The sequence below is a fragment of the Eleginops maclovinus genome, chromosome 2 (genome assembly GCF_036324505.1).
Source record: "Eleginops maclovinus isolate JMC-PN-2008 ecotype Puerto Natales chromosome 2, JC_Emac_rtc_rv5, whole genome shotgun sequence".
NCBI lineage: Eukaryota > Metazoa > Chordata > Actinopteri > Perciformes > Eleginopidae > Eleginops > Eleginops maclovinus.
This window is the reverse complement of record NC_086350.1, coordinates 19,619,636-19,634,289: the sequence shown is the minus strand read 5'-3', so window position 1 is coordinate 19,634,289 and position 14,654 is coordinate 19,619,636. Positions and strand designations below refer to the sequence as shown.

The 14,654-nt window shown below is 41.5% G+C and overlaps 1 protein-coding gene across 2 annotated transcripts in view; it reads right to left on the bottom strand.

Annotated features, from left to right (window-relative positions):
• tmtc2b (transmembrane O-mannosyltransferase targeting cadherins 2b) overlaps positions 1-14,654 on the bottom strand; it is a 92,393-nt gene that overhangs the window by 50,127 nt on the left and 27,612 nt on the right. For both annotated transcript variants that reach the window (XM_063876567.1, XM_063876575.1), the window contains exon 2: positions 2,111-2,687. In XM_063876567.1, the coding sequence (XP_063732637.1) occupies positions 2,111-2,687 (577 nt within the window). The remainder of the gene's footprint in view (positions 1-2,110; positions 2,688-14,654) is intronic.

Below are 14,654 nucleotides of genomic sequence, written 5' to 3'. Positions count from 1 at the left end.
CTACTGTGAGTTTGTCATTGTCATTACAACAGACTTTGTGGCACATTCACGTAGAACTTGGTGAACATAATACTCACTTTTTTTTTTGACATTAAAGTGTGAAATGTAAAAACTGGGTGGATAAACAAGGCATTTTAACAGCATTAGAGTTAGTCCTTTTTCCAAAAGTGGTAACTAGTTTACAAAGCTCTGAATTTTGTTGCATATACAGAATTGTGTTGTCAGAGGACAGTGTTTTCCTCCCTTTATACTGTAAATTCCTACTTTGTCATTGACAATAAAGCCGTTACTTAATGTTCTCCAAAATTGTGAAACATCCTGCCAGTAAACATAAGACACACATCTTACCACTGCTATTCCTTCAAGAAATGTTAAAAAAGTATATATTTGTATTGTTTCCTAACTTTTTCATTAAAAAAAATATATATGATATGAGAAATACAGCACTGGATTTCAGAAGTTACCCTGGATATGGCTCGTTTTAGCAGAACACATCAGCTTCCGGAGACGCTTGCCAACTTAGTTAACCACAATGGCAAGCCATGAAAGAAATCCATAGGGCTCGCTCCACACCAGAAGTGTAGTATTACTATCTGCCAGTCTATATTTTCTCCGAAAGACAATTGGATCAGTAGGCTTTTTGGATTTTCAATCAAAAAGTTGAAAAACTGTCAGCTATGAGGCATCATCTCCCTCAGCCCCTTTGGCCCTGTTTCCTCTTTGCTCTAGCCATGCCTGACAAGCCATTAAAAGGCCTGTCTGCCTGCGGCAATGGATAGGCTGTACTCCAAAGGGCACAGGGAGTCAGATAAAGCCTGAATCATGAGAAGACAGGGTGGAGAAGATGGCACCAGAAGCCCCATTTCCAAACTATGCTGAGCAATGAAATGGAAGGGCTTTAATTGCTCTTCAATAAAACCATGTTCTCTCTTATGTTTCTGTCTCTATCAGTTACTGCGCCCTTTCTTGCTGAAATCTCTCCCTCCTTGCCGCAGAACCTATCCTTAAGTGTTGTTCTGTGTTTGGGGGCGTGCCAGAAAATAGCTCTCTCATTGGCTGATTTTGGAACTCTTTTGTCACATTGTGTCCTGTTGAATTGTTCATGATGGCTAGAGAGCTGTGGATGTCAAATTGACAAAACAGCGAACAGTAAATACTTCTGACAGGAGCTGTTGGAGAAACAGGCAACCAAATAGCTGAATGCTTTAAAAGAAACAAGGTAATATGAAATGGCCAAACTATTTCTTTTGAAAAATGTTTTATTTTCTTCTCTTCAAAGTGAATAAAACACACTTGTACAAAAAAAAGAGAAAAACCCCAGGGACACAAATTGATTTGACTGAATGCTAATGGTGCAAACAGCTTACTTTCATCATTATCTTTTAAAGACATCAAATGTTTCAAAATGATTAACACTGATGAGTCCACAGGCGATTAGCTACTCATTCTCAAATTGAGTCTGGTGTTATTAATTTGTCATTTGTTAAACTAAATTGATCCCTGCTTAGGTGTCTAGAATGTATGTTTCCTTCAAAAAGAAAACAAGGAATGTGGCTGTTTAAAGTTTAGTCATAAGCTTAAATTACAAATGAAGGACCTAAAATCTGCAACAGATCAGCCACAAACTCTTTTTTTTTCATAATTATCCACTACGTTACATTCAGATTACCCTATCAATAATTGATATTTAGGGTACTGCTATAAAACAACAGTAGTGTGTATGCCTTTTTCCCAAATAAAATATGTTTTATTCTTTTTTTAACATGTATAAAAATAATCTGACCTGAGAGGACCCAGCTGTGCACAATCTCGCAAATGTTTCTTAAATTATATTGTGATGAAAAGCAAAGAAAATGCACACATATAGCGCATAGCGCACACACACACACACACACACACACACACACACACACACACACACACACACACACACACACACACACACACACACACACACACACACACACACACACACACACACACACACACACACACACACACACACACACACACACACACACACACACACACTTTCCAATGCTGTTTGCCAGACCCTTGCAGGTGCAGGAAATCAGATACATTTGAAAAGCAGCGAGGACAAACTGTTTACCTTGTACAGGAGCATGATGACCTGCCGCAGTTTGAGCTTGTGGAACACGCAGACGTCATACAGAGCCGACACGGCCAGAACGGTCACTCCAAGCTCCTTCCACAGCATGCTGCACCCAGCGCAGCCCAGGCTGCCTACGAACCAGGCTACGAGCCGCCCTGGCCCAGCGTGGCCCCGCAGGTGGCAGTGGCGCATGTAGCAGAGCAGGGACAGCAGGAAGAAGAGGGCAGCACCTTCATCCGCCCGGCCCACGACGCCCGCCACCGCCTCGGTGTGTATGGGATGCGAGGCGAAGAGCAGGCCGGCCAGCAGGCTCCACAGGCCGCCTCCGAGCAGCAGCCGAGCCAGGGAGGTGAACAGCCCCGTCACGGCCCCGTGGAGGGCCACGTTAACCAGGTGGTAGCCCCAGGGCTCCAGCCCACCTGCAGCATGGTTGAGGCGGAAGGAGAGGGTGCAGAGGGGCCGGTAAGACTTATGGCTGCCACTGTGGGTGAGTAAAGTGCCCCAGAAGTCATCGTAGAAGATATTTGTCCAGGGGGTCTCTGGAAGCAGATCCTGATTGGTCTTGATTGCACGGCTGTAGAGAGAATAACAAACGTGAGTAAAGGACTAAGGGGTAGGAAAAAACCTGTGTACATGCTGTAGATGAAAAGATCAAATCAATATTTGATTCTGTACACAGAAAGGTTTGTCAATTTAATTAATGTCAAACTGCTTCACTGATTGACCACTCGCCTATTGAATTAAAGTGCTGTGTTTGAACCAGCCTGGTCTCTTTAGCAATTATGATCCCATACAATGAGATTACATATCACAAGTGGACCTCTAAACAAAGAAGACTGCTGTTCATGTTCTGTGTGACAACCAAAAATCATCATGTGCTCTTATGTTCAAGTAAGTATTTATTTTGCAATTACGTTTTCTTATCCTTCAGTTGCCACCTTAACCACATGTTTAAAACTGCAAGTAAACTCCAGTTGAAGTAATAAATCAATATTTGATACTGACACAATTATTTTCAAACTGCTTGACTGCTAAGTCTGGACATAGTGCGGGCTTAGCAGGAAATATAAGTTGCTGTAAACTAAAACTTCACATTTGCTTACAGCTTTTACCCGAGATTGTGGTCATGTGGGACTCACAAACAGAACATTTCGAAGGCAAGCCTTAAGCCCTGGGCAGCTTTGCCACCACAGCCAAAGCTCTTACAGCTGTGGACCTCTGGAATTAAGCAAGAGCGCCACACCCTTAACCCCAAACAAATACCAGCACGCAGTAGGGGAACGCCATGTTGGCAAAATGCAGTTTGGAGAGAAGGGTTACAAACGATATGGCAGCTCGTAGCTTGTCCGGGGACAAAGCAGCAGTTTTGCGAAACGGAGGGATAGGCCCATTTTGAAAGACATTTCTAGACAACCACTAAGTAACTTTGACCTCCCCTTGGTTAGGGATGGACTGGCATGACCTAACCTAATGCTGCTACATCAACCACAAGCTGTGAGTGTCAGTGGCTGAGGGTGGTTGGCCATCACGGGACAAGGAAGGGAGAAAAGGAAAGGCATATTTGTCGCTACAGTAGTCAGGAAGAGTTCAATGTTTTCCTATCTTTTGTGCCACGTTCTGTGGTGTCTGAAAGAGTGTCAGGCCTGCTGCTTTTAACTACAGCTGGTAGTGTTGATGATGATTTGAAGGCAACAGAATGAGGCTCCGCAGAGACATGGTGCTTTGAAATAGGCGGAACAGAGGTGTAATTAAAGGCGTGATAGATAGGAAATGACGTGTGATAAGCCAAGTGCAGCAGGTTGAAATGTGTCCTCACGGCAGTCACAATTAACACACTCATCAGTTCAACGGGAGACAAAAGGTGCGAGGGAGGGACAACACAGCAAGTGAAGGAATCATTGTTTTTATCTGTGTATAAAATGAACATCAATGTGAGGGAAAATTAATGACCCAAAAAAAACAAAGAGTAATGAATTACCGTCAACATTCCAAAAAACTATGATAAAAAAAACCTTTATTTTAATATTATTTTCTTTTTTCACTGAGCACTTTTTTTTAACATCAGCCTCATCACAAGCAACAGATTTGATTTCATTTTCAGAATATTAACCCTAAAAACATAAAAATGTAAATATATGTATCTAATATAAATTCTAAGAGCAAATGTTCTGCAGCAAAATGAATGCTTAATGGTGCAGAAAAGCAAAAAAGGTGACTAAATCTGGTGGAAAATAATAAAATCTACAATTTTGAAGCCAAGGGTCTATTGAAAACCTGATATAAAAGAATGCATGGCCTTGCGATTATACCCCTTAGGGTCTGAATGTCTATATTTTGGGTACACGGTTTACAATAGACTTATTATAAGCTGAGATTGAACTTACACAATTTAAGAAAATAACCTCCTACATTTCTGCCCTCTACATTAACAAAGCCAAAATGACATTGGGTAGGCAAAGGTTAAGCAAAACACAGGTACCTTTTACTACCAGGAAAAGTTGGAAAGGTGTTCAAAAATAGCCCTTCTTATGATGGATCTAAGGGAAATAAATAGCACCAGGCTTCAGGATGTTGGGGAAAATAATCTGCTGGGATATAATAGAAATGCCTTGGATGTCAGTGCACAGAAGATTGGGTTTCAGCAGCTTCTCGGATGGAGGCTCCATCTCTCCACAAGCCGGCTTAAGAGTCAGTAGCCCCACTCTCCACTTCATGACTCAGAGATGCCAGTTTATTTTCTCTGGCCCATTTGTCAAGTAAGATCTTCATTCCGCCGCGAGATGCTCACATAAGAGGCATTATGGTTCAATTACATCTCTAAGCCATTTTGGAGACAAGTGCGCTCATTTTCCACAGCACAGTGAGGCCAGATACATTATATATTTCCTTCAAACCACACAAGACTCTTTTCTGGCAGCAGAATACAGACTAAAGCCAGTGCCACTCAGAAGCCCAGTGCTTTTACTGCCTTGGCTTCCTGAGTCACAGTGCATGGGGTTCACCTCTCAGTTGGTGTCTTGCTATTATGTTAGAGGCAGGGAGGTCCCTGCCTCTAACATAATAGAATAGAATCGAGGAAGGCAGAGAAAGATGGTTAAGTGTTACCTCTTTAAATCACTCTGCAAGAACTACTCAGAGCAGATAATGGGAAACACCCACATCTGAATGAACACATTCACAGTCATAATGCAACTATGGCCGGTAAATACATAACAATTCTAACAATATTGAGATATGAGACTAGATTTTAAATATCGCAAGAATAGTTTTTTCCTGGTTTTAAGGCTGCTTTACAATAGGTGCAATGAAAGTTATGACATTTTCTGAATTTATCACAAAAGTCTTGCCTTACTTATATCCACATTTCTGAGGATTATTAATCAAAGCAATCATTAACTAAACAACATAGGCCTACATACTGATATTGATGCGTTTGGTTCAGAATATTGGAAAACTTGATTTCTTCAAATCAGTTCAATTTGCATTGGCAGTCTTCCCAATCTATGGAAAATCACAAACCCACAACAGGTCTGGGTCATCGTCATCAGACCTTGCTCCTCTACCAGCTAAGAGGCCAGCTGGGAAGGAATATTGAGTTTCTGCGGCTGGCCAGGCCAATTTTTCAGCAGAGCTCGAGACACGGAAGACTCCTCTGTGCACTGCAAACCTTTTCCAGCCGGGAGCACATTCCTCCCCCGACCGCTCGCCTGAGCGCCTGAGCGCCTGACTCCCAAGAGGGCCGAGGGGATTGTGTGGCTGCTAACAAGAGGAGCCCATTACTCAGGCCAGATCATCTACATCTTCCTGCCAGCCACAGTTCCTTCACAACAAGACCAGTTCTCAATCTGTCACAGTGTGGACTACAACTGGGGGGGAAGCAAGACTCTAAAAGGTTTAGAATAATATAAGTATAGGTTTGTTTAAATATGTAAGCATTGCCGCGAGTATGGAAAAAGCAAGATGGATGGTGCTTTTAAGTTCCAAATCATTCTACTTTACACAACACCACTAACTGGAATACCTTTGGAAACCTATAGAGTGTTGCATGACATCAACAAAAACAAAGATGTTTGAACCAAGAAAACAAAGGCAACACAATGTCTGTTGTTCACATCCAAGGCTTGACTAACACTTCTCACAGCTTCACAGAAACATCTCTTTCACTTTAAAAAGCAAAGACAGGACACCGGAAATTGCCTTTTTCTCCTATGCTGCCGTGACGGTTCTCTGTCACTGAAAAAGCTTTCAAGTGTGAAGGTTATTCTCTGCTTCTCCCCAAAAAAGCCTTGCTTTTAATAATGTGCTATGTGAATACTAATTTGCATAAATGAAAATCTAATGAAAGACAATTGCTTACACAAAGCTGAAGACCATGTAATTATAGACCCAAAGCAAAACAATTTTGTTCTTAGGTGTACACCTAACCCTTTTTGCTGAGTTCAAAAGCATTTCCATGAAAAATGCTTCTGCTATCTCCCTATCTGAGAAACAATCATGCGAGAGCTAACCTCTTTACCCCTGGAACAGTTTCACTTGTAATGTAAATGCACCAGGAGGGTGGAGAAAAATGCAATGACTACAGGATCCATGGGAAGAGCCTATATAAAATTGAAGATTGATTGGCATTTCAGCAGAGATATGCAGTGGGCAAACACACAAGATATGAGAATGGATATTGGAGAAGGGATTGGAAACCTAGAACATGTCATCAGGATTTTCCCTTTACAACTACTCAATGAATTTAAGATGAAGCTCTGAGTGAAATGGAGCCGTATGACTGAGATAAAATCTGTTTTTAAATCCTCCAAAGCCTGATGGAAAAGAATATAACAATCTATAAAATATTCCATTCAAAGAGTGCGTATTGTGGCGCAATATAAAATAAGTCGCAAGACAGATATAATCTGATTTATTGGAAGGGATAGATGTTTTAATGGCTAAAATATCGAAAGTAAACTGAAGGCCATTCAACAAGTTTTGGGTACGAGTACTGACTAACTTTTTTGGGAACACTGAAGCGAATGTCCATTTGTGAAAGAAGCATATGCAAAGAAAATCAGCTCTGGTGGGAGTTTGGGGAAAGTGATCGAAGGTCTGCCAACTATATGTCATCACCCAGCTTCAATATCTGAAAGAGGCACAGTGGTATATTTAGACTGCCCACAGAGACACCGGGGTAGCCCACTCAGTGTTTCCGGCAAGCTCTTTTGTCTAATGTTTCTTCCCATGGGCATGCTAGCAGGTCATTAATGGCATACCTCGATAACACTCATGGTACCTTATATAGGAAAATAAGAAGTATGTTGTGGTCAAAAGAACATATTAATGCTTTATTTGAATGTTCTATAATTAATTAAATAAATATTTACAATTTATTTAAATAGGCAATTTAACAAAAACATTAACGCGTTGAAATCTTTTCATGAATTGAAGATAAATAAGATCTTATTTTGTGCCTTACCGCTGCTGTGATTATTGTATTCACTGGCAAAAAAAAGGAAAAGCAATCCAACTCTCATTTCAATACACAAATTATTAATGCACCGAGTGATGGAGATGAAATGCACTAAGATGGGGGTCGATTAAAAATTTGCAAAATGAGAAGGGGGGGAATATCACTATTTTGGGGCATTGTAACAAATACTTTTTTGAAGCACCTGGGATATGTATGAAACCCACAAGGCCACCGGCAATGGACGCCAAACATGATAAAACGTAGCCAAGTTTTAACGTTTTAAGACTAGCTCAGCGAGACAGACCCCAACAAAAAGGACCTGGGCCTGGGAAGAAGTCCAAATTCGTTTTGGCGTTCGTTTCATAACTCTGTTTCTGTTTCTACAGGCTAAAATGTAATTAATAACTCCAGCATCACAGTGTCACTGAGTGTTTTGATATTTTAGCATTAACAAGAGGGCAGCGCAGTGAATGAAGGACGAGGAAGCCTAGAGAGGACAAACAGAGAAAGTGGTTGCGGGGAAACTGTAGCCAACTGAGACACCATAAAATTCCTATTGTCGAGAATGAATGGCTGCTTGCTTCCTCTTGACACATGTGATTAGCAAGCCCATAATAAAAGCTCTTAATAAAAGAAAACAGCCTCGAGGAAGCATTAAAGATATTCCTTTTACACAAGATAGATGTTTTAGTAGGGCCATTTTCTGTTCAAAAGGAATAGGAAATATCTGTCGTAGTGGAAACTACCACACTTTTCTTCATCCGTTTTTCCCCCAACAAACAAACCAATTTATATTGATTTACAGCTACAGATTTACCCCTACCCACACACACACGCACATGCACACGCACACACACACACACACTCACGCTCACACTCACACTCACACTCACTCACCACGGATGAAAGGAAATTAAGGGTGTTACACTTTTATCCCGGGCTGTGGACGCCCGATGCCTCCCTTCCATCATTGTAATTAATGAATGGCAGGAGAGTAAAGACGGATGACATGCTGTAGTTACGATGGACAACCAGGATAATAGTAATTAATTACTGAAGAATCTGGGCTAAATCTACTCTGTTCACATAATGGAGTACTTCTTCCATTTAGTCTTCCCCATTTTAATGAAAAGTTAGCAAACATACTTATTTCAAGCCCAACTATTATCTTTTATTAAAACGTACAACCTGAAGCTTTTTCATGCCTTAACATAACCAAAGAGTGTTGCGTTTTATTTAGTTTTGTTTTAATTGACAATGGAAATAAGGTGCTTAAAACTGTAACCACAACTCAGTGAAACATTGTTTTTCCTCTAAATGTAATAAGAATGCAATTCAGTTGCATAGGGACTTGATTGTGTAGGAAACAGGGTTAAAATGGTTGTATTAATCACCAGGATCCATTGCCTCAAGCTTTGCAGAACGTTTGGCATCTTTGTTTTTGTCACATTCTGAATCATATTGGAAAGCTTGCATTTAAAGTGGCAATAGAATGCATCTATCTGGTATTTTAAATTGTTCTCTGATGTCTACAAAGAAGGAATATAGTTGATCCAAAAAACGTCCAGATGCGGTTTTACAGGCCCATGTATAACCCTATGATTTGGTCCTAGAATGAAGCTGAATTGCCTTATTTGGGGGACATTTAAATAGTTATGACGAGCTCTGCTCTGATTGGCTGGTTTACACGGAGCAATCCATGGCTGCCTCAGAGCCCAAAGAAGTAAATAAAATTTGCGAAACTGTGAGAGATGAACCATGGAGGCTTTTGGCATCCAACCTTAGATGTTTGACCCTTTATCGGAGGAGGAAACAATGAATTTGAAGAACAGCCAGTTGGTCGGAGATTGGAGAGCAACATTACGGAGTGGTGAGTGTTAGTGTTAGTGTTTCCAGCAGCTGGTGTATGCAAATGTTGGGGCTGGACTACTGTGTGTGACGTGACACACAGGGATTGTTGTAATTCACCAGTTTAATCGCTGTGGTATTCATATTCATGATTTGCACGTGAAGGAGGAAACAATGGTGTTTGAGATTCACGGTATGTCAAGTCAATGTACCGAACTCTCCTTATTCAACTATGCCAAGGTAAATACAGTTTTACATTCTATGGGACCTTTAAAACACCCACTAAATGTTCCCTCAAAAGAATCAAAGCGTTTTCTGAGTGCAACATGCAACACTGTGTCCAATTCATCCAGCAGCATTCCCTAACTAAGTGGAATAAGTCTTCGCTTCATGGAGGGTTATTTGCATTGCTCCACTGGCACAATCATACACACTCACTCCATTTCATGGCACAGTAGACAAGCAAACACTGGGACACTGAGACACTGAGTCTGGAGCGGGGCAGGCTCATCCAGCACTGCGGTGTGGTTTAGCTCGGTGAATGCCCGTGCCTGCTGTCTAGCATCCCTGATCAGCCCTTTGTGCAGTACGGGATGGGCACAGTAGGGCACGACCTGAATGCTGATCCCCCAGAGCTAACCAGCCGGCCAGCAAACCAACCAACCAGTGAGCCACACTTCCATCCTGCCAACCAGGCTGGCAGAGCAGGAATCCTGGCAGCCCGGCATTGAATCTGCATGGTGTAAAGTTGCCAGGGGCACGTATGAGTCCTGCTGAAACCTCCGATGTCAAACAGAGGCCTTAGGGCCACTGTCCTGCTTGATGGAGCTGTCTGGAAGTCTGTATACTTTCTGGCCCACTGGACAACGCTTAGATTATTTTGTCGGCTAAGAAATCCAAAACTTATGTTCAACAATGGCTGTAAAAGTTACTGCTCTTTAACTTGAAGTAAACACTGAAAAAAGCATGTCGTTCTCTGTCTAAACCAGGACTGTTGTTAGCAAATCACCTAAATGTCAAAGTGCAAAGTTGTCTGATGTTTATAGTCGATTCCAGGTGTAAGAGCCAATTACAGGAGCTGCATGTGTAGTGCACAGCAGGGGGATATACACTCTGATTATTGTATCCAATAAATCTGTCAGCATGTGCAGGGCGGCTGGGTCACTGCTGTAGGCCTCTCTCGCACACACACACACACACACACACACACACACACACACACACACACACACACACACACACACACACACACACACACACACACACACACACACACACACACACACACACACACACACACACACACACACACACACACACACACACACACACACACACACACACACACACACACACACACACCCCTCTCTTTCTCAGGCACTAACTCTCTTTTATTCAGTCCAAACAGAAATGGTTGCTATGTATCTGTCACTTTTTCTGTCTTCAACAAGCTGCTTTGTTAGGAAAGTGGTGGGCAGTCGGAGGTAAGAACTTTCCACCACATGGTTTTAGTTTAGGAGTTAGGTGAAACTAAATTGGAAACTATGTACTTTCACATACTGATGTCCAAGCACCTGTTTGCTTTCAGAACAATCCTTCGAATAGATGTTGAGATATTTCAGTTTGGACTCAAATTTAGCGACCACTTGCAGTCCCTAGAGACATCTAAATGGAGCCAACAAAAACAGTTTCTGAGGTCTAAAACGAATAGAACAACTACCAAATCACAATTTGATAATTTCTAGAAAAAACGCTAAAAAGCTTTTTAATTGATTTTTTAAAAAAGTCACATGAGAAGGCACACGTCTTACAATGATCACACAACGTTCATCAAATTGAAGCATTTCATTTCTGTCTGGCTTTATTATCCGCTCAAAGTGGAACATTTAACCAAACAGATTGTATTTATATAAATGTCACAGCCTAAGGAAAATTAAGAACGAGGTCTTTGTTCTCAAACTAGTTCAACCTTCATGTCTCCCCTCAGCCTGACCCATGTCTAATGCTGCGGCAGTCACCCAGGGTCTGCTTGGAGGGGGCCACTCAACAGCACTCCTCCTCACAACAGGAGGCTTTTCGTCATGCTCTAACCTTTCGGCTATATGGTGATAAATGTGTTTGATTTGTTCCTCCTCTCCCGTTTAGAGTGCTTCACGTCCAAACGGAGCTGGAGATCAATGCAGGAAAGTTAACTCTTCCTGAGCTGTGCAGCGTGCAAGACCCATCCTGCCTGGCTCGCCAATGGCCCGTTTGAAAATTATGATTTGGGAATGGAGGATGTTGACTCATGGAAGGGCACAGCGAAACCAGCGCCAGCAGAGTGGGAAGGAAAATCCTGTATAAGCCAGACCCCAACCAATGAGTGAGCCTGACCAACATTTCGCCATCCTTTTTCCCAAACCTTTTTTGAATGGAGGGGCTTTACGAGGCACAGCAGCCCAGAAGGATGAGTCTGAATCATGGCACATCAACGCAGAGGCCTCTGCTCACTGATGTTTATTGCATGGGGGCTTAAGTGCAGGAAGAGCCTTTGAGAATGCCAGTGGAGCAGAAAGGAGAAGACATCTTTAGTGCCCAAGACCATCTCATATGCAGCATTTGAAACAGCTGTATCTTGTCCCTTTTCTCCTCACAGCCATGAAGCTCTGATGTTTAAATATGAAGCTGCTGCCAGAGTGCAGGAGGACTCAGGGAGTTTGTGTTCAAGCTGACATTTCAATTAGTGTCTATTTTATAGAAGCCCAGTTAGATCAATCAAACACAAACACATATCAGAGAACCAATCAGCTAAAGGCTCTACCAGCCCAAAAAGAAAATAGGCAGATGGAGACCAGAATGAGAGCAATTGATTACTTTGCTCTTTGCTCAGATCAGACCGCCATTAACTCTGTAAACGTCTAATTCTTGAAGCTTCTCTCTGCTCACCAAAAGGTAGTATCCACAAGAAAGCATTAAAAAGCTTACTTGCTGAATTAGAACACACACACACACACACACACACACACACACACACCACACGCATACACCAAATCATTACATTAATGAATAGCAGCGTTAAGGGATGCAGCTTTGAGTGATCTCATTATCACAACAGGCCAGTGTTCTCACAATGCTCTCAGACCTGCCTTTTTTTTCCCCCTCCCATTCTGACTCCAGTTCCAAGCCCTAATTGAAGACACATGTAGGCTGATCACAAAGAGATTGAAAGCACGATCAACTGTCACGTGAGTGTGTGGGAGCTGTCAGTGCTAATATTGAAGAACTGGGGGGTTTTGTGGTCCTTAGGGGATCAGCGGGATCTTTCTATGACTGACTGATACAACCTGAGTAGCTGATATTGTCGCCTTATTGTCTTGATATCAGATAGTTACGGCCATTGTGAGTGGTACAAAGCGGGGAAATCAGGTAAGGGCCCAATGCTAATGTGATATTTATTTTAACTTAAATTGGAAAAACAAGCCTTTAAGGGTTGATGTTGAAAATGGGATTAAAGATAATTTCTTTGGTAGGAAACCATTAAGTAAACAGTGTTTCAATGTGCAACCGAAACAGTTGAACTCAACAAATTAATAAAAAACTAAAGAAAAGGAAGGGAAGCTAAACTTTATAACAGATCCCTGGCCTGAAGCCTGCTTTTGTCCCGAAAAAACCTAAATATCTCCCGCACCGCCTGCCATTGCGTGAGACACTGTCTTGTAAACCTTTAAACTTGTCTAAGAGAAACCCAAATAGCCTGTTACGTGTTTTTAAATGCTTCGTCTTCCACATGGTGGCAATTTGCATTTTTCCGAAGGAGCTCATTTACGCAATTGAAATTTTATGGCCACCAAATCGCTCAAACCACACAGCCTCTGTAACCAGAGCCTGAGTTTTAACAAACTTTGGATTTCCTCACTTTGTATTCCATTTATAAATTGTAGAATTGCTCAAATACATAAGTAGACATAGGGATTTATTTCATGTGTTCAAATTGTTACTGACAAGCTTTGTTGAGTGCTTGCTATGTTTACACTCAGCTACTGCTACACAGTGTGCAATTCTTGGCCCTCAATATCAGACAAATTAGAAACTTTTCAATCTGTCACATAAACAGTATGTACAGAATAGTCAACTATTCAACTAAATTAAACATGACAACATCAATTTGAAGAAAAAAGCATACAAGTTAGACTTTTTAGTGTTGCAAATACAGCATTCATGCATTTAATATAAAAGTATTTTTGCCCTGTAGTGAGGAAAACAGAAGCCTCCTCCATTAACAGTAATGTTTTCTCCTGTGTCTTTATGTCTGCTCTCTATTGTAATGTCTCACCTGTCACTGTAAAATAAAAGACTTTCCCCAGTCCATCTTTGTCTCTGAGCCAATAACATTCAGAGGCAATTTTCTTCACTTCGCATTGTTGAGCCAAATTGAATTCCAAACTAAGACACAACACCAACAGTCAGCACTATTGGATTTTTCTAAAACCATTTGTTCGACACAACCAATTTCGGACTCCTATAATACCACATTGTAAAATGTACACAACACAAGAATATATTCTGAAAATACTCAGATACACCGTACAAGTTGATGATGTAATTAGCTGGGAATTACTCTAGGATGAAGTGAGCAGAATCAATTGGATAAAGTGGGCATTAATCGATGTGTTTGGTCTGATCTCCTCTTCTAGAGCAGGTATCACAGGGCAGCAATCCATAGCTTCTCTTTCCAGAGGGAAAGCCTGATTGTTTAACAGACATACTTGTTTTCTTGTTCCTAAACAGCTCGCATAGATGATCAGAGTCATGTGACTCCACAGGGAGAGCTGCTCAATTTCAATATTTCCCTAAGAGGCTTGCTTTGAAATTGAGAAACAGTCCCAGGTGGTGATGAAATTGAGCATATTCTGACATCTCGTATCAGACCTGTGTTGTGAATAGCAAACATTTGTCTTCTAGAAATGTAAAACTATGGGCAGCATACTGGCCTTGGAGGTTTGGAAGCTCATATTTTTTTTGACGAGGGGTTATAAACGTTTGGCAGACTAAGCTTCGATGTTACAGAGAGTTATTGGCAATAAAATGAAGCTCAGAAAAGACGGTTGAAAATTTTACATGGTCAGATATTATGAAAAGCATCTAAGTCCGCTCTATAGATGGAAACATTTTCTGCCCGCTGAAACCTCAAACACTTACTTGGACTTTGAATAAACTTTGTGGAATACTACAGGCTGCATGGTGACCTGAATGAGTGAA